Source organism: Eurytemora carolleeae, unplaced genomic scaffold (assembly GCF_000591075.1).
Source record: "Eurytemora carolleeae unplaced genomic scaffold, Eaff_2.0 scaffold833, whole genome shotgun sequence".
NCBI lineage: Eukaryota > Metazoa > Arthropoda > Copepoda > Calanoida > Temoridae > Eurytemora > Eurytemora carolleeae.
Window position 1 is genome coordinate 1,336 of NW_019396825.1, and position 20,745 is coordinate 22,080.

Sequence of the window (20,745 nt, forward strand, 5' to 3'; positions counted from 1 at the left end):
CTAAAATTTATAAATCCACAATTTTTTCAGATAACTTTCCTTCCCTAGTTCATTGAGGGAAAAAAAACACTAGAAAAATACTAGAAAAATACTAGAAAAATACTAGAAAAATACTACAAAAAACACTAGAAAAATACTAGAAAAATACTAGAAAAATACTGGAAAAATACTAGAAAAATACCAGAAAAATACTAGAAAATTACTAGAAAGTTACTAGAAAAATACTAGAAAAATACTAGAAAAATACTAGAAAAATGCTGGAAAAATACTGGAAAAATACTGGAAAATATTGGAAAAATACTAGAAAAATGCTAGAAAAATACTAGAAAAATACTAAAAAAAATACTAGAAAAAAACACTAGAAAAATACTAGAAAATTACTAGAAAAATACTAGAAAAATACTGGAAAAATACTGGAAAAATACTAGAAAATATTGGAAAAATACTAGAAAAATGCTAGAAAATACTAGAAAAAAGCCAGCCTCAGTTGATTTTTCTTGAGTGGGTTGAATGGACGGCCAAAGGCTTTGTTTCGTTTTATGAGAATACGAGAATTTTGAGAGGAAAAAAAATTGTATAGTTTTCCCTCTACGTTTAAAAGGATATTACCTGTACGTAGTACACACTACGCACGAATATTAAACTTTTCAGAGAAAAAAATCTGTAATTGCTAGATTGATATATGGTAAATAATCCACATTAAGTTAAGCCCTTTCTAAAATTAATCATTTCATGAGTTAACCCATTTAACTCTTTCATTTGTTCAACTCTTTCATAAGTTTAACTCTTTCATAAGTTAACTCTTTCATAAGTTAACTCTTTCATAAGTTTAACTCTTTCATAAGTTAACTCTTTCATAAGTTTAACTCTTTCATAAGTTAACTCTTTCATAAGTTAACTCTTTCATAAGATAACTCTTTCATAAGTTTAACTCTTACATGAGTCTAACCAGTTGTAAACCAGTCATGTCCATAAATAGGGGTCTCTTGAATATATGTCTACAGCCCGGCCTCCCTTTAATCGACAGAAGGAGTTACGAGCGCTTGCCGCGTTGAATTACAAGACAGAGAGAGAGCCTGTTCTAGCCGCAGCGCTCGGCCCAGCAAGTGTATTAGCTTAAACTATCCCTTAAATATATACTGATCTCTCTCTTTTATAATTCAACGCGGCAAGAGCGCGTAACTCACAACTTGTCCTTTACAAAGAGACAGTTTGACAAATTAAATCAATTTTGAATTCTCCCCAGAAAAAATGTTTGACCTTACAATCTAAATCCCAATCCTGGTGCCGTTTACTCACCGACATATTTTATCTGAAATATAAAAATATAAAAAAATAAAACTGTGGTTGTAAATAAAGTAAGAAGTATACGTTAGTTTAAAGATCTATAAAATTATGCAAGTGGAGTGTTTCAGTCTTAACAGTCAAGAAACAAGAAAATGTATGATTCATAGAGTAAAACAATCTTTTGGGCGTCATGCTTTTCATCGGTTTTTGGATTGTACAAGGGAAAGCAAAAATATTTTTTTCTGCTGAGGAAATTTTTTTTTATATAATTTCAACATTTAATGTTTTGTTTACTTTGGCATTGAAAAGAAAGCTCGAGTTTGAAATTCAAAGTTGTAACTAAATATCATTTAACAAGGATCAAAACAAGTTATCAAGTTTCATTTCAAATTCAAATAGTCATAAAAATAATTCATTTGTCTTTTTTTTCGGAGTGAATAAATCAAATATTTCAGGGCAATGTGTTTTCCATCATCTGTAAGAAAGTTAATATCATCATCACATCGATTCGCGTCATTGCCTTGCTGATGAATTCGCGTCATTGACTTGCTGATGAATTCGCGTCATTGACTTGCTGATGAATTCGCGTCATTGACCTGCTGATGAATTCGCGTCATTGACTTGCTGATTGAGTTCGCGTCATTATAGACGGAGGAATCCGCGAGTTCGAAATCAATGGTAAGCTGACGCATTCTTAGTGAGCAAAAAGATTTGTATACTATTATTCTATTTTCAATGTGTGTTGTTAACATTAAATACCTATAGCTTCATTCTAGACTTTTTTTTAATTATCTTCGGAGAAATATCGGATAGAGATAAAAGTTGTGATGGATTCTTAATTATTTTCAGATCAATTCTAGAATTTCTATTATTATTATTTCTTTACGAGCCCTCCCTTTAAATAGTTAAAATCTTTTTATTCCTGGGAATGAATTGTTTGTAGGTTACTCCAGCCATATCCAACAGTTTCTACGTAGTTAGTTTATTATTCTAAATTATTCTTATTAATTGCATTGAACGCAATAATTTGGTTAAATATTTTCATGGTTAATAATTCTTAAGTTGTTTAATTGCGCAGTATATGCTATCAATGATTTTAAAGCTTCAAGTATCCAAAATTTTGAATATGCATTTATCTGGAAATAATAAAAAGTAGCCATGATAAAAATAAAAATGAGTTTTAGATTTTTCTTCTTGAAATAAAGTCTAGAGAAAGAAAAAACAATCAATAAAAACCACAAAAACTTTATTAGAAAAAAATGAAATCATAATCAACTGTATTCCTTAGAGGCAATTGTACTCGGTTTTAGACAGTGTTTGTCAGAGAAGAAGACGACCTCCTTGATCCCCGCCTGTATTATCATCTAAAAAATATGCATCTATATATAGTTATATTGTAATCTCTGTTTGTCTGTTTCTTCGACCATAACTCAAACTCTAATTGTCGAACTCGTGAGAGTCAAGGAAATGTTCTTAGCTTCAGATTCTAAGTTGACTGGGTCGACTTTTATCGGAAAAAAATAGATAAAATCGGAATTTTCGACTAAGTGCGGGTAAACAGCGGGAGTAATTATAGAGTAACAAGGGCAACGCTGGGTTCTCGCTAGTTTCGAATATAAATGCGCGCAATACTTAAAACAAAAATGAATCTAATTGAGTATTTTTCCGAATAATAGTACACTTATTCTGCAATCTGCATGCGCTATTAAAATTATTTGTAAGAATTACTTTAATATTAATGTATTATTAATACCCCCTCCCCCTTTATAACAATTTATGGATACAACCTTTTTATAAATAGATTATAAAATGACCTCAATTTTTTACTTTGCATTAGACAAAAAAATTATTGGAGTTTTGTTACAAAGACTTAAAAACATACTTTGCCCTGTTTTAACTATTTATAACACTGTTATTTGGTTCCCAGTGTTATGAACAGAAATTTTCTCTTTTTCGAGAAGGTTCAAGACTTTTTAGAATTAATTTTGTCCCGAGCTTTAGCGACGGACAAAATATAATCTAAAAAGGCGTGAACCTTCGAGATATATAGAAAATTTAAGTAACAAAAACTTTTTACACGTCGTGCCAAAATAATAGTGTTATAGGTAGTTTTATGAAACGTTTGTGTACTTGTTTTAAAACACATGTACTATAATGTAAAGCTAATTTAACTTTAGAACACGATGATTACTTTATAGCACGTGTATTATGAAATTCAAGATGAAGTGAGTAGTAATGATAAAGACGTGAACAATCCCCTTTCTTCTGACCTTGGCGCACTCATTGCAAGGGAACAATGCGACGAACATGGAGCAACCCTCCACACTGGCGCTGTTCTTGTTCATGATTGCATTCATCTCAGCGTGACACACGTACATGTACTTGTTCTCCAACCTATACAGTGTACAATGAACATATTTAATATACTAAGATATTTTTTATGATTATTTTAAGGGGTTTTCTATTTCTTTGCAAAAATCATTTAATATTTGATTGGAAAACTACCATACTGAGAAAAAAAATACCTTATGTTGCAAAAGCAAATGTCTAACTATCCATAAATCATTTGAATGTTTAAAATAGCCTAAACATTAAAACGATGAAATAAAATGAAGATATTAGAAGGGAATGACCGGCAATTTAGGGTAGTTGAACTGAGTGTTGTATTGAGGAGAAATTTTTAGGATTCATTTGAGACCTATAAAATGTCTTAATTATGTATAATTACTGAGTTTGAGCGCAAAGTTGAAGTTCAAAATCATCCATTTGGTGGGTACGTTTTGAGAATCCATTCATTAAAACGATGAAATAAAATGAAGAAATAACAATATAGACGGGAACTTGTTCCTTAAAAGATAAAAATAACAAGTTCCATATTTGTTTTAAAATATCCATTCACTTAATAAAAGCAGTAAACAATGAGAGTACGATCCCTTTAACACTAAAAAATAAATAGCTCATGAAAGTAAATATAATATATTTCAAATTGCGAATGTTTCCCTTAAAAAAATAATTTAAAGTGAATGTGGGCGTAATTCAGTGTGACTCCCTTTTTTTAGAGTGGCATTTCCTATTCACAACAAGACCCTTAAAAGCTAGCTTGGTATTATTAAAAATTAGTGAAATATCCATGTTTTCTTTAATTTCTTTTATTCAATTATGATTTCTTTTCAACAGTGACTTACAGATTTCTGTTACCTAAAAACAAACAAGAAACTGTAAGAATTATACATGTTTCGAGATAGAAAAACAATGATATTTTCCATATCATTGATACAGGCTGAAAGGGTGTCTTAGTTAGATATCCCTTGATATTGGCACGATGGTCCCTTTAAATTGATAAGCTTACTCATTACTGCTTCGTTTCCCCCAGGGTAGATGCTTGTCCCCGCATCCCCTGGGAAATCCATTATATCCTGATCAGGAATCCTTTTATTCATAATTCATCAAATTAGAACTAGAGAATTTTTTACTTTTTCAATATCAATTTCAAATTATTTTTACCGTGCCGAAAAACAAAAAGTAAAATAAAGCAAACTTTTTGGCTTTTTTAAAATAAGAAATAGCGATATGGACAATATAAAGTACTTGAACGGGTTAAAAAATTCAGCCAAATCGGTCCTGCTGTTTTGCCTGCTATAGCTGAAATATATACAATGTATATGAGCGAAGAGCTTTATTATACAATTGTAATAGGCCAATATAACTATCTTCTGTTAGAATCAAAATTTTGAATAAAGTAAAAATAGCAAACTGGTTGAGGATTGAATGCATGAACGCCAAAAACCTTAAAAACTAAAGAAATGGATAAAAGATAAACGGATAATTAAAAAGATCCCTTCCTATTCCTACAATTCGTTTATCAGTACTCACAATACAAGCTCCAACCTGAATATAACAAAATAATTTTTAATTGTTATTTTTTTAGAACGAGGAGAGGCAAATTAAACTAAACTTAACCTTCCAGTAGAAACCCAAAGGAGTTACGCGCATGCCCTGTTAAATTACAAAAAAAATTAGAGCCGTAGATCGTTGCCTTGAGTGCAGCCCCCTAGCCTGCCCTAGCGGTGGCACTTGGCCCCTAGCCGCAGCGTTCGACCCAAAAAGTGTCTAAACCTAACCTAACCCTACAAGATATACTTATCCCTCTCTATTTCTTCAAATACAACATTTACCTAGGAGGGGTGGGGGGAGGTAATTCTAGAAAATAGCCCTTTTAGCTACCGGAGCAGGGGTAGTTCTTAAAACAATTAAACCCTTTAAGATTCAATTCATAAAAATCAAATCAAGCTTAAATCTGAAGAGGACTCCTACATGAAACCCCTAGATTCCATTCGGGGCGCAGCACCACACCGTGCAGCTGAAGCAAATTTATAACGCCCATGCTCTAGTGGTACATCCCAGTGGATGGCTGGCAAGAACTGGTAATATGTACTGTACACCTATTCCTACCTGTGTGGCCGGGTCCTTGCTGCGTTGAGCAGAAAGGAAGGAAACTGCCATAAAGTACTCATTCCAATCCAGGTAATCTTCACGGCCATTGTTAGAACCAGTAACAGGATCGAGGACAGGGCTCTCGTTTTTTGAAGTGTCAATATTTGTCTCTTCGGTCATATTTAGGGCATTCATAGATACCTGATAATTCTATTCTATAACTTAAAAAAAACAATTTGAATATATTCAAATATTAAAAACATAGTTTTGAGGAGGTTTTAAACAATTTTGCAAATTTAATTAGCTGAAAAAATTACGCAAGAGATTTTGCAGATGTTCGATTATAAACGGATGGAAAAAGAATTTTTTTTTACCAATGAGAGAAAAAAAATAATGAATGAAATAGTTAAAAAAAAATTAAAAATAAGAATTTATTATAATAAAAAGATTGAAAAATCTGAGATCGAAATAGAAGTCTTCAGAATAGATATATAGGAGTAGAAAAATCCAAAATATTTTCTTTTTTTGTGTCAATTATTTCGCGTGCAGCCAGAGAAAACGCGATTTTTTAGCCTTTTTTTAAACTTCAGAGTAAAATTTTTCACCAAATCCTCATTTTTTAGCTAACAAGGATGTTTTATATCATTTTGAAAATCCCAAAGATAAATTATTTAAAAATTGCAAATTTGTCAATTAATTAGCAAATTTATTTGAAAAAATTGCAATTTTTCTGCTTTACTTAAAAACTAACACCTTAGCACCTGAAAATATTGTTATATTCAATTTTTTCATTTTTTCTGTTTTCTGTATGGTACAATGTTTCTATAATATGCTTATTTAATCATATATCTTAAGCATTGGCCCACCTGTAAACATTTAATTAAAGAAATCAGTTTTATCAGGTTTTTTCCAAAACTAAAAAAAGTCCATTCTGTTCAAGGCAAAAATTTAAAATAAGTTATTGGTCAGTTTCTCAGTTTGAACATATTTAGGCTTTCCAAATTGTGGTAAACATTAACTGAATATTGAAAATTGATGATATTAAATGTGATTTAATTTAAGAAAAATTTAGAAACCTCAAATATCAAAGATGTCATTTATTTCATTATTTACAAGATGAGCTTTTTCTCAAGGACTTAAAAGAAGTAACCAGGGTTTACAGAGATAGTAAATCATACAAAAAACATATGAAAATGCAAAATGAACATGTTTAAACTTTTAAGTTGGCTTCATATTGGTTTGAGTGCATATGGTATTAAAATCGATAATCAGTGGGCTCGACATGTTGAAAGATTAATAATTTTTCAAATTTTTTTCTAAAATTAATTTTTTACTTTCTACTGACTCCAGAGGCGCAAATAGGGAAGTTAGGGGGGGGATATTGAGATTTTAATAATAATTAGTATAAATCTATGTTCAAATTGGCTTCTATTTTTATTAGAGGAAAATTAAAGGATGCCGCTTTTACAAATTCTGTGCGCACACCAAATCCAGCAAAGGACAAAAGACAATTTTTCACATGACATAATGCTTAAAGCACGCTGACTGATAACTGCTAAGTTCTTTCTGCCGTGCGCACACATTTCATTTTCAACCGTTTCAAACATGATTTTAAGAATATAAATTCCTGTATGTCGAGAGAAGACTTTTCGGAGCTTGACATTTTTCTCTGAAAAAAAATCTAAGAATCACGCTCTCTCTTGTCTAAACCTTCCCTTGTACCATAACCTCAAATATCTATGGGATTTTTTTACTAAACGCTGAAAAAAATTGATTTTTTATATTTATTCGTTCAACTGGGGCGTAGACGTAGTTAAAAAGTTTGACAAGAACTTGCTTTAACAAAAGATGAAATATAACTAAGCCTACAAAAGCTGTAATATTTTTAATTTGCAAATACGAATAATGAATTTGCAAGTGTTATCCTTCATCTTTCAGAATATTGCAAGTGTTCAGTGATTTAGCTTTTTGCATTGAATTCTTAGCAGGGGTTCTTTCTTTATATTTATTAATATATATCAACAAAGTTTTAAGTAGGTGCGCGAGGTGCACAGCATAATAAGCACTATTAAAAAAACTTTAAATTCGGAAAAAAAAGATCATAATAGATAATTGCAAATAGTAACTCAGTTGAATTAACCCTTGATTGTTGATGACAATTAATTTAGATGCTTTATTTTGTGTTCAGAGACAAAAAAAAACAAATGGCAGGTTATTTCACATTTTTATTTTACCAAATTATTTTTTTGCAATTTTAGAAGTTTTTCATTTCTCTAACTCAGCGAATGAAACATAACAAACATCTTGGGATATTTAATAATAGAATCCTTTATAAATTACAAAAAGGAGAACAGGAATATTTTGTGAAAGATGGGGGATGGGGGGGGGGGGAAATAATTTTTCAAGAAAATATTTACCCATGTTGTTTTATTATTCTTATTAATATTGAATGAAAATAAAAATGATAAAGCAAGGGATTCACATTTCACAACCCTATCCCTGAATCTCGTGAACCACTAGTTCCACCAGCCGGTATAGTGAACCCTGAATTAGGGTACTGCTGTATTATGAAAAACTACTGTTAAAATAAGAGATTTCTCGTGTTTTCATTCTGAAGACAATTCTAAATGTTTCAACTCTCCTGCACTGGCCCTCAACAAATAGTTTGTGTAATTTATTTTAAATAATTAAAAAATGTAAAGTAGGCAAACTAAATCATTTAAATCTGCAATTTATATTAAACTTATGTTTAATGTAATTTTACAACCGTCGCTACTTCAAATAAACATTAAATCTTAAGGTTTTTAATATTTAGTATATATTTAACAGTTTTCATTCCACAATTTAGCATCAAATCTAATATTCAAATATTACACTGACAAATATTTCAGATATAGTTACGTAAACTAAGATATTGTTAAATACATAGCTTTATTTATAATCTCTCTTTTTTCAATAGTTCATATTTGGTTTTTTTTGCAGATTTTTGTTGATATTTTGCCCCTTGGATCCGGATCTGTGGATCCGCATATTTTTGCGGATCCGGATCCAGGAAGCCAAAATCCTGCAAATCCAACGGATCCGGATCCTAAGCACTGATTATTTTTCATCATAAACAATGTTAAAAAAACAAACAATTATTTTAAAAAGATTTTAAGTGAAACGAACATCCAATTTATAATTGTTCAGAAAAAAAGGTTGATTTTAACTTATTCTTGAATCTTTCTTTATGAACTGCAGTTTATGGTCGTTTTGAATGCAAAGCTAAAATGCTAAATTTCGCAAAAAAAATTGCAAATGCGAACCAAAATTTTTGCTTTTTTTAGAAAAAGTTTTCATTCGCTGGAAATCCTTTGATTCAGTGTGGAATAGAACAATCTAATGTGTATTTGATGTTGTATCAAAATGGAAATTATTTTACCAGTATCGAGAAAATACACTTAAGTAAACAAGGTCTGTGTAGTGTGTAGTGTGTACACTTGAAATGTTCATTGGACTATTAAAAATCATAACTTAGTTACCATTCTTCATACTGTTCCACTGTTTAATGGGTTCTACTGTATGATTAATTTGCATTAATATATCAAAGAATACTCATCATAATATTGTCGGTTAGATGTCTCTGATATATGCTGGTGTTATAAAGTGTCTCTGGTATATGCTGGTGTCGATATATGTCTCTAGTATCTGTTGTTGTTGTTAGGTGTCTAGTATCTGCTGGTGTCGATAGGTGTCTCTAAAATCTGATGGTGTCGGTCGGTAACTGTTTCTATATTCTGATTTTGTCGACAGATGTCTCTAATATATGCTGGTATCGGTAGGTATCTCTCTTTTTTCCTTGTGTTGGTAGATGTCTCTAGTAACTGCTGGTGTCGGTAGGTGTCTCTAGTATCTGCTGGTGTCGGTAGATGTCTCTGTATCTTCTTGTGTAAGTAGGTGTCTCTGTATCTGCTGTTGTCGGTAGGTGTCTCTAGTATCTGCTGGTGTCGGTAAGTGTCTCTAGTATTAGTATCTTCTGGTGTCTCTAGTATTTACTTGTGTAAGTAGGTGACTCAAGTATTTGCTGGTGTCAGTTGGTGACTCTTGTATTTGCTGGTGTCGGTTTTTGACTCCAGTATTATCTGTTGTTGTAGATAAGTGTCTCTAGTATCTGCTGGTGTCGATAAGTGTCTATAGTATCTGCTAGTGTCGGGAGGTGTCTCTAGTATTTACTAGTGTAAGTAGGTGACTCAAGTATTTGCTGGTGTCGGTTGGTGACTCTAGTATTTACTGGTGTCCGTTTGTGACTCCAGTATCTGTTGTTGTCGATAAGTGTCTCTAGTATCTGCTGGTGTCAGTAGGTGTCTCTAGTATCTGCTGGTGTCGGTAGGTGTCTCTAGTATTTTCTTGTGTAAGTAGGTGACTCAAGTATCTGCTGGTGTCGGTAGGTGTCTCTAGTATTTACTTGTGTAAGTAGGTGACTAAAGTATTTGCTGGTGTCGGTTGGTGACTAGTATCTGCTGGTGTCGGTTTGTGACTCCATTATCTGCTAGTGTGGTTGGTGACTGTACTATCAGATAGTGTCGGAAATTTTCTCTAGTATCTGCTGTTGTCGGTTTGTGAATCCAGTATCTGCTGGTGTCGGTTGGTAACTCCAGTATCTGCTGGTTTCTGTTGGTGACTCTAGTATCTGCTGGTGTCGGTTTGTGACTCCAGTATCTGCTGGTGTCGGTTGGTGACTCCAGTATCTGCTGGTTTCTGTTGGTGACTCTAGTATCTGCTGGTGTCGGTTTGTGACTCCAGTATCTGCTGGTGTCGGTTGGTGACTCCAGTATCTGCTGGTGTCGGTTGGTGTCTCTGTATTTACTTGTGTAAGTAGGTGACTCAAGTATTTGTTGGTGTCGGTTAGTGACTCTAGTATCTGATAGTGTCGGTTGGTGACTCCAGTATTTGCTGGTGTCGGTTGGTGACTCTAGTATCTGATAGTGTCGGCAATTGTCTCTGGTATCTGCTGGTGTCAGTAGGTATCTAGTATATACTTTTCTCTGGTATCTGCTGGTGTCGGTAGGTATCAAGTATATTCTTGTGTCGGTAGGTGTTACAAGTATCTACCCTGATCCAATCCTCAGAATATCTTCTTGAGATGAAACAGCAACTTGAATAATATCTCCAGACCGATATTTATCTGTTACTTGATACAATAATCCATCCTATTGGGAAAAAAACAACTTTATTTTAAATTTCTATATTGTATAATAATCAAAAAAAATAATTATATAATGATACTCTCTTAATATTGGACTAATTCAGGATTAAAAAGATATCTCAAGTTGAAGTTTTTTGACCTGCGAATTTTGCTGAAAAAAATAATAATAAAAATGTCAGAATTTTGCACTTTTCAATTGTTAGAAAACGAGAGAATCCTCCTCATAAGAACCCAGATAGATGCTTCAAGTTAATGGATACCGTTGTTGATTAAACAATCCACTCTAAATTCATACTATTAAAAATTTTACCTTTTCTATGAGTGTAATACTGCTTAATGCTGGATTAGTGTTGAAAACAAGGGATGTACTGAACCCATCCTGATAAAAAAGTTGAGAAATTGTACTGATTTCAATATTTCAGGTGGAGGGGGGGGGAGCTTGAAAGTTGAGAGGAACGTTGATTTCTGTTTTCAAATATTTAAATCATATTATAAACCTTAGGTGTACGAACAATCCTTATTTTATATTAATTCTTTGATAAAAGTTTGTTTTAAATTAATATAATTAAAAAATAAAAGGTACGAAGAAATAGAACTTTAAGTGGTTTACTGTAAAAAATATTTGAACAAAAACACAGGCATTTTCCATTTTGTCAAATTTCACTCAATGCATACTATGAGTAGATTAATAGTCTTTATTAGGGACTGAGCGCTGCTACTAGAATATGCTAGGGGCCTAGCGTTATTTGGTAAGATAGATAGATAGACATATATTTCGGCAAACATTATAATAAATACATTTTACATTCTATAATTTAAACATAAACAATTATTAGCCAGGGCTACAGCCTAACCATTTCTGGATGTTTTGATTGGCTGGCCCTCCAAAGTTTTAAAAATACATTTTATTTTTTTTAAATTAACAAATAACAAATTCATTACACAAAACATAAAGTAGTTTAAAAAAAGGGAAACAAAGAAAGGAAGGGTGAATAGCAAAGGGAAAAAGGGAAGGAAAGGAGAAACCCCAGCACTAAAAAATCCAATTTTTGGAGATAATATGTTACAGAGTGGTTTACAAGATTTTCAAATTACATGAGTAGCAGTTCCTGTTTTTACATTTAAATTCCTTATATATAGAAACCAGATATATTTTCATATTCGTTTTGAAACTAAGTACTGATAAGGAACATTTAATATTCATTGGAACACTATTAAAAACTTTCGTGAGAAATATTTTTGGAAAAGGTTTAAGATATTTGTTTCTTACTAATTCCAATTTAAAATTTAGTGTCCTATTAGGTTCTACGGGTTCTACAAATGGAGCAAACATTCCATTGAAAGACGAAGGAAGTTTTTCTTTTATATATTTATACATAAAAGTAGAAGCATTATGTTTGTGAATATCAGATATCTAAGCATTCCAAGTTTAGAAAAGCGTTATTTGGTAAGCGTTATTTGGTAAGAGTTATTTGATAAGCGTTATTTGGTAAGAGTTATTTGGTAAGCGTTATTTGGTAAGAGTTATTTGGTAAGAGTTATTTGGTAAGAGTTATTTGGTAAGAGTTATTTGGTAAGAGTTATTTGGTAAGAGTTATTTGGTAAGCATTATTTGGTAAGCATTATTTGGTAAGCGTTATTTGGTATCTTTGGGATATTTTCACTTGTGGAAGTAACTTATCCTCAAAATTAACTCAAATCAAATCAAACTTTTGGGAACGTTCCATGACCACACCCCGATCCTGAAGAGGCCGAATTTAATCAATTTTAACTGCCTACCACCGGTTCAAATTTGAATCACCGATTCAAATTTACCTGAATTTTTCATTTTAAATCGCTAGTTCAAATTTGAATCTGAACCGGCAACTTAGGCAGTTCAGCGACGTAGCCCAAGACTTTCAATTTGAATTTGAACAGGATTCTAACCGCGTTAAGGTTAACTAGATTTTACTGTACTCAATAAATTCAAGATGAAAGTTGACAGCGCTAAACAACTCAAATTAAATCAAAAGTTGCAGGGATGGCTTGAGGCTCCAGAAGTGGATCGGAGTTTCAAGTCCTCTCCGTGTTGCATACCATTAGTTTATTGAATTACACTGTTTCAAGGTTTTTTATTTATTATTTAATATCCTACCTCTGATTTAGGAAAATTGACCGAGGAAGTGTTAATAACAAGAGGTTTTGTGGGTAAAGTCTCGTGCGAGGGTGCTTGAAGAACAAAATCCTTGTTTAAAACTACAGAGTATGCGTGTGTACCGGCGAGTGGGTCAATCAGCTGTTTGGAGATTTCAACTCGACTGTAGTCAGCACTAGACACACTTGACGGATCTAAACACGATTAGATTTTGATCAAATAGCCGTAGAAACGGTTAAATCGATGGTATCCACAAAAGAACATTTTTGTCGTATCTGTCATGACCAGAGTAGGAAATTTTCCGAATAATACTGGAAAATATCTTTAATATATGAACATTCACCAAAAAAAACTGGAAAATCTGCTCAATTCAATATTAAAATTAGAAAATAATACTTGCGGCGGAAGTAATTATTATTATGATTATTAGTTGTAGACAACCCGCCAATAATAGTAATAATAATGGGATAGAGGAAGAAGCTCCTCCCCAACGAAGTATATCCGACCATGGGTACAAAGCGGTCTGCTTTACCGTAGGAGGAAGATTTAACCCAGGCGTACTGCTCGAAGAATATTTATTGTTAAATCTCTTGGAATTGAATAATATCAACCTTGTGCTGTCATATCTGAATGAAAGCTATGAATAACAGAAAATGCAATTTTAATTCAAATAATCACCGCACTTACAAATTAGAAAATCTAAACAAGGTTCAGTTACGGAGGTATTTAATTCTTAGATGATTTTACAAAAAAAACCATTAAAGTAGCGGCGGTTTAAACATATTTGTTGCAAACCGATTTATAATATATCAAACAAGGTTAAATTAAAAACTTGGAATATAAAGAAATGCACTGAACTTCACCTATATGAATTATATCTTGAGAGATTCCTTTTTCCTTCTTCTCTTCATTCTCCTGCTTCAGTAGGTTTCCAGCTCCTACACCCTGCAAAAAAGTAAATTAATATAATTTTTTCCCAAAAAAATGATAAAAAATCCTTTTTTATAATCCTAGTTTATGTGTGCGAATTTGTGATTTTTTCCTCTTTTCATCCTTATTATGCATTACCCGAGATCCTTCTACTAATATAAAATTTAGTAATTTAGTATAATTCTGACTTTGCATCGAATTATGTAACAACAATTATTTGAATATCTTCATAGGAAAATAAATAATGTTCGCCTTTTAATGTAATATCGCCGAAAAAAATGCTTTTATGTTTTTCATGTTTTCATGTTTATAGAATAAGGAAAAATATGTTATTAAGTAATTTTTGAGATATACTTTATATTTCCCACTACAGTTCACAGTTTTACTGTGTCTCATCAGTGCAGTCTTGTAGAGAGTCTCAAACCCACAGATATCACAGTGAAACGCTTTCCTGGACTGGTGTATTGTCGCAGTGTGCATGCGGAGTGCTGAGGAGTGCCCAGATTTAAAATCACATTCACCGCAGGAATATCGCATTGGTCTTTCATGTACAATACGTACATGACGGTCTAAAGATTGTTTATGTACAGTGGTATAATCACATTTGGTACAACTATGTTCACCCTCCTTTATATGCATTGTGGTAATATGGCGCTCCATAATAAAGTCATAAGTTGAAACATAATCACAGAAAGAACATTTGTAGCTGACTAGAGAATCTTTGTTGTGCTTGTTGGCGGTGTGTCTCTTTAAAGCATGTTTATAGTTGGTCTTATATTCACATATATCACAATGATAAGTAATTTGATTAGTTTTATCATGAAGGTTCTCTTTATGTCTCTTTAAGGCTGATGGGTGACCACTTCTGAAGTTGCATAAGTCACAAATATATTCTTTAACCACCTTATGTACAACCTAAACAAAACAATATAAGATCATAAGAATAATAACTCACAAGATGAGTTTGCGAAAAAGTAATTGGGTTAATAACCCACGCTCCACAGTTACAAGAGAAACAAATAATTTTTACCGTCAGATTTTAGACATTCTTTCTACACGATATATAGCAATGTTATCTGGAAACGCAGATATAAGTATTTTTTATTGTCTTAGAAAATCTGTGTGATACTGATATTTGATAAAATTGGTTTTAGGAAAATACGGGAATTATTCAGAGAAAAAAGATGATAAATTAAACAATTGTTGAAAGTGATTTAACTGTAAAAGAACAACAAAAATTTTTTATCATAAATCAATCAGACACATGAATAATCAGATTATAAATGTCCAAATATTGGATGTCGGTCTAAAATTGAATTTTTTAAGGTCTGAAGGAAAAAAATCTTTTTACCATTTTATGTTTGTTAAGCGCATTTCCGTGATTGGCTTTGTAATCACAAAGATCACAAGCACAGATTTGTTCTAACTCATTCTCCTCCATATCTAAACAGAAAAACAACTGTGAACATAAATTCAACTGAGAAATTCAAGTAGAGCTCTTTTTAAAAATATCATGTTAAATTCACAACAGAATAAACTCTGTAAAAAAACTACTCAATAAGTCACTTTTACCGTTCAGTGGGAAGGTGGCTTCTGTTACTGGCCTAGACCCTGATGTTACGATTTAAACTAGACTTGTCTCATAATCAAATATTACACTAAATTCCGTCCTTTGGCGGTTATTTCTGAAGGGGTCTCGGCCTTGATTTCTACGGACTGATGGTTGATCTTTTAATTATTTATTTATTTTAAGGGAGTGTTCGGGAAAAATGAAAGGGGGTATAGGCTTAATGCGATAAAAAAGCGCTTCTGATCGCTTCTAATCTTACTTCAATCTGTTGCATCTATAAGGAGAAAATTGTTAAAAACGACTAATACCGAAGAACGTAGTGGTCATACAAATTCAGAAAGATGCAACATACGACTTAGACCGTAAAAAATCTATTTAATTTCAAACAAATCATTCAGATATTACACCCTATGGTCATCGATTATCTTTCGCCACATTTGTATATAGTTGATTTTTCACAATGTTTTGATTGTTATGATCTAAGAGTTACATTTATTCCTATTTCCAGGATTTTTGGTAATGAAGACGACATTTTCATATTTTCCAGGAATGTTCGAAAACAAGTTGGAAGCTAAATGTTATTTTAAAAAATAAAATCAAAACATATTATGAAAAATCAACTATATACAAATGTGGCGAAAGATAATCGATGACCATAGGGTGTAATATCTGAATGATATCTAAAACGACCAAGCTAGTTTAACGCTTGATTCACTTCTAAAAGAGGTCTTTCAAATGCCGAGTCGTCATTAGCACTAATAATGACTTCAATGAGGCCTAAAATGTGAGACCATAATTAGAAGTGCTGGACTTTTGGATCAAGTTTTTGTCCAAGTCTGTTCGAGTCCGTACTGTACTGTATGGACCTTTTGGTAGAGGGCCTAACCTCCTGTATCCTTGAGGCTGCTAGCTCAGCCTCTACAGTTGTACCTTAGCCCCACACAGTTGTGGCAAAGTGGTATAGACTAACGAACTTGACTAAGAAGTCAAGTCAATTTATCTATTTTATTTTCTGAGTGATAATTGACACTCCTTAGGGAACCCTGGTTTCCATTACTGAAAGTTCAGAAGTTTTAAAACTTGTAAAGTCTAGTGAGCTTGACTGAGAAGTCAAGTAATTTTAACTTTTCTGAGTGATAATTGACACTCCCTGATTAAGTGCAGTAGTGATATATAGACACTGTCAAGGCACTACTTAAACGAATTTTTACAACCATTTCTGCCGTTTATTATTTAGAACGTCAGAGGAGACGCAGCAGGGCTCTGAGATCTTGGATGAACCTCACCTATGATCCAAACCCTGGTCCTTAAGTATCGGAGGACAGGGTTAACAGCACTAGGATAAGGATGTACTAAACGTCACATTTATTCAATATTTTTATGCTGACCGAATCAACTTTTATACCTAATTCAGTACATCCTTTTTAATTTAGAAGAAAGGAGACTTTTTATACATCGACAAACTATCCATAGTTACGTGGGGTATTATTATCTCCGGATAATCTTATTCCATTTTTCGATTGCTAGGGTATTATTATCCCCGGATAATCTTATTCTTTCAGTCTATACTGAGCAGGTGACGGTAAAAATCCGTACACTAAAAGATGGCTTAAAAAATAAAAAAAATAAAAAATTAAATTAAAAAATAAATAAGATAAGAAAAAAAGAAAAAAAATAACATAAAAANGGGGGAGGAGAGGATTATCTCGCAAATGGATATGCCAGCCTTGAGAATAGACGACCTGCCATCCGACGACGAGGAAGAAGTGTTTCTATCGACGCTGGAGAACAACATGGAGAACATGGAGGCTGGGGAACCCCAGAAATCAGCGAAGGAGGACAGGAAGAGGTTGAGAGGGGACTCCAAAAGTCCACCAGACTCCAGGACCAAGAAGAAATCAGCGAAATGATTTCTGTCATCTATTTAAATTCCCGTAGCCTAATAAATAAATTAAATGACCTCGAGGTTTTATTATCTGACTACAATCCAGATATCTTACTTATTTCAGAAACCTGGTGCAATAATGATATAAGTATGGCAATGTTGAACATAGATGGTTACTATATCGACCCTGAGCTGAGGAAAGATAGAGAGGACACCTTTAACGGTATTGGAGGTGGACTACTTGTTTATATAAAAGTTGGTCTTTTAGTCAAACCTATCAACATTGGGGATAACAATTTTAACCAATTTCTCCAATTTGAAGTCTTAAGCAAAGACGACATTAATCCGTCCGATAATTTAACTATTACCCTTGTTTACCGACCTCCAAGTTCAAATGAAGCAAACACATTAGAGCTCTGCAAATTGTTAAAATCATCCGGCAAAAATTCCTTATTCATTGGAGACTTTAACTTTCCTACAATTGATTGGAAGTTTAAAACCAGCGATAGAAAATCCGAAAGTTTCCTTCAAACTGTCGAGGAGTATGAATACGACCAATTAGTTGACTTCAAAACACATATACGCGGCAACATTTTGGACCTTGCGCTTTCTAACAGACCCGAAAATATTATTAATGTCGAACCTCTGGGAAACCTTGCGAATAGTGATCATACCATTATTCTAACTGAAATTTTATTTAAATCCAGATTCTGTGCGACTGATGAGAAAATCTGTGACTGGAAAAATGGAAATTTAACGGGTCTAGCAGAATACTTAGGTCGGATAAAATGGGAACAGGAGCTTGTACAGAGAAATACAGAGGAATCCTGGAACTTTCTTAAGGACTCAATTCACACAGGTATTGATTCATTCATCCCTAAAATTCCCCGTCGACAACGAAATAAACCTAGATGGATGACAAGAAAAGTAATTAAATTAATCAGGACCAAGCAGCGCAGATACAATTTATACATGAAAACTCGATCCCAGGAGCATGAGCAAAATTTTAAGGATATCCAAAAACAATGTAAAAAAGCTGTTAGGCAAGCCAAAAGAAAATTTGAACAAAACATAGCAGATAACGGTAATAAGAGGCCCTTCAATTCATATATAAAAAGCAGGACTAAGACTAAAGTCGGAGTTGGACCATTAAAAGTTAATAATATTACTATCAGCGACAACAAAGGAATGGCCTCGGAATTAAACACAGCTTTTTGTAATGTTTTTACTCGGGAGAATGAAAATAACATCCCTGTTTGTGAACCCCTACCAGTCACGAGTAAAATATCCAATGTTTCATTTAGTAGAGGTCAAGTGAGGGATAAAATTATGAAACTTAAACCGGGTACTGCCCAAGGTCCAGACGGTATCCCTGCTAGAGTTTTAAAAGAAAACTGTGATGTGCTCTGTGTACCCTTGTCTATTATTTTCAACAAGTCCATGAACGAAGGTTGCGTCCCCCAGGATTGGAAGTTGGCGAACGTTACGCCCATTTTCAAAAAGGGGTCCAAGAGTAAGCCTGAAAACTATCGACCTGTCTCTCTAACTTCAATTAGCTGCAAACTCATGGAATCAATAATCAGGGATCAAGTCGTCTCCCATCTTGAAATTAACCATTTAATCAAGGCCTCGCAGCATGGGTTCATGAAGAACAAATCCTGTACGACAAATCTACTTGAATTTCTTGAAAAAATTACCAAAATCATAGATGAAGGGGACGCAGCGGACATTGTGTATCTTGACTTTAGCAAAGCGTTTGATAAAGTACCCAAGAAACGCTTGTTAGCTAAAATAAAGGCACATGGTATTGATGGAAATGTTCTCAGTTGGTTCTCTGACTGGCTATCTGATAGGCTTCAGAGAACGGTTCTAAATGGTTGTTTCTCAGACTGGAGCAGAGTATATTCAGGAGTTCCTCAAGGTTCGGTGCTCGGCCCACTGGCTTTCGTAATTTTTATAAATGACTTGGATGACGAGGCAGGATTGATCACTATAATCAATAAATTTGCTGATGATACGAAGCTAGGGCAGAGGATTGTAAGCGAGGAGGATAGAGATAAGCTACAGGATTGCCTAAACAGACTAACAAACTGGGCTTCTAAATGGTGTATGGAATTCAATGTTAAAAAATGTAAAGTCCTGCATGTGGGTCGCAGTAACAAGAATTTTGAATACCTCATGAATGGTGAAAAGTTAGACTCAGTGGATTCTGAACGAGACATAGGCGTGATTATAGATAAATCTATGAAACCGTCACTACAGTGTGCTGAGGCTGCTAGGAGAGCATCGAGTGTCCTCGTCCAAATCACTAGAGCCTTTCTTTACCGAGACAGGAAAACTTTTCTAAAGTTATATATACAATTTGTCAGATGTCACCTAGAATTTGCCATCCCAGCGTGGTCACCCTGGTCACGGTGTGACATTAATATCCTGGAACGAGTACAAAAGCGTGCTGTAAACCTAATAACAGGACTGAAGGGAAATTCTTACTTGGAGAAACTACAGGAGTTAGGTATTATGTCACTTGAACAAAGAAGGTCAAGGTTTGACCTCCTGCAAACCTTCAAGATCATAAAAGGCTTTGACAACGTAAGCAGAGATATTTGGTTTGATTTAGTTGGTCCAGATAACCCACGACCAACAAGACTGACCTCCCATCAATACAACATAATCCCTAAACGCTCTAGGACAGATCCAAGATTGCATTTCTTCTCTAACAGGGTTGTTAACTCTTGGAATGCTCTCCCAGCTGAGGTTAAGGATGCCAGATCATTAAAAATGTTTAAAAGCATGCTTGACGCACACTTTATTAACAACTAATCCCACAACTATTGTGCCAGGTCCAGGGAGTGTGGACTTACTTGACTACTCTCTACGGACGAGGACCTGACCTCTGGACTGTGCGGGCCACTCCAGCTATCCTCAACATGCTCCTACCTGGGGCTCTGAGGATCACCACTCAAGTATCCAAGTAAGTAAGATTTGTTTGAAATTAAATAGATTTTTTTACGGTCTAAGTCGTATGTTGCATCTTTCTGAATTTGTATGGATACTACGTTCTTCGGTATTAGTCGTTTTTAACAATTTTCTCCTTATAGACGCAACAGATAGAAGTAAGATTAGAAGCGATCAAAAGCGCATTTTTTATCGCATTAAGCCTATACCCCCTTTCATTTTTCGCGAACACTCCCTTTAAGATATCGCAATATTTGTCTTAGATTACCTTTTAAGTTAGTATTTTCTTAGATTACCTTTTAAGTTAGTATCCTCCCTTAACTGTTCATTGGATGGTTTACAACAATAGTTGCTGAAACATTTTA

The 20,745-nt window shown here is 33.6% G+C and overlaps 3 protein-coding genes across 11 annotated transcripts in view; 1 reads left to right on the plus strand and 2 right to left on the minus strand.

Annotated features, from left to right (window-relative positions):
- Positions 1–1,784: 1,784 nt before the first annotated feature.
- LOC111709089 (deoxycytidylate deaminase) lies at positions 1,785–7,448 on the minus strand. 3 transcript variants are annotated; one of them, XM_023482683.1, is made up of 9 exons: positions 7,349–7,383; positions 6,475–6,482; positions 5,740–5,922; positions 5,130–5,175; positions 4,637–4,703; positions 3,558–3,681; positions 2,571–2,651; positions 2,210–2,256; positions 1,785–1,980 (listed from the first exon to the last, which is right to left on the minus strand). In XM_023482683.1, exons 3-9 carry the CDS (start codon positions 5,914–5,916, stop codon positions 1,851–1,853), a joined length of 672 nt encoding a protein of 223 aa, XP_023338451.1. In that variant the 5' UTR covers positions 5,917–5,922; positions 6,475–6,482; positions 7,349–7,383; the 3' UTR covers positions 1,785–1,850. The 3 variants fall into 3 exon arrangements, with proteins under 3 accessions (XP_023338451.1, XP_023338450.1, XP_023338449.1); XM_023482682.1 differs by lacking the exon at positions 6,475–6,482 and having other exon boundaries at positions 7,349–7,448; XM_023482681.1 differs by lacking the exon at positions 6,475–6,482 and having other exon boundaries at positions 5,740–5,931; positions 7,349–7,416.
- Positions 7,449–8,522: 1,074 nt separating this feature from the next.
- On the minus strand, positions 8,523–20,744 carry LOC111709092 (zinc finger Y-chromosomal protein). 4 transcript variants are annotated; one of them, XR_002766785.1, is made up of 8 exons: positions 20,677–20,744; positions 15,322–15,413; positions 14,325–14,885; positions 13,904–13,985; positions 13,041–13,234; positions 11,217–11,285; positions 9,243–10,910; positions 8,523–8,724 (listed from the first exon to the last, which is right to left on the minus strand). XR_002766785.1 is itself a non-coding variant. In XM_023482687.1 (7 exons), exons 2-7 carry the CDS (start codon positions 15,409–15,411, stop codon positions 10,809–10,811), a joined length of 1,098 nt encoding a protein of 365 aa, XP_023338455.1. In that variant the 5' UTR covers positions 15,412–15,413; positions 20,677–20,744; the 3' UTR covers positions 9,047–10,808. The 4 variants fall into 4 exon arrangements, 1 of the variants encoding a protein (XP_023338455.1); XR_002766784.1 differs by having other exon boundaries at positions 8,523–8,737; XR_002766783.1 differs by having other exon boundaries at positions 8,523–8,737; positions 9,143–10,910.
- Positions 16,222–20,745, plus strand: part of LOC111709093 (Golgi SNAP receptor complex member 2-like) — a 57,426-nt gene continuing 52,902 nt past the window's right edge. For all 4 annotated transcript variants that reach the window (XM_023482689.1, XM_023482690.1, XM_023482692.1 and 1 more), the window contains exon 1: positions 16,222–16,266. The gene's annotated coding sequence lies outside the window, so the exon portion shown is untranslated. The remainder of the gene's footprint in view (positions 16,267–20,745) is intronic.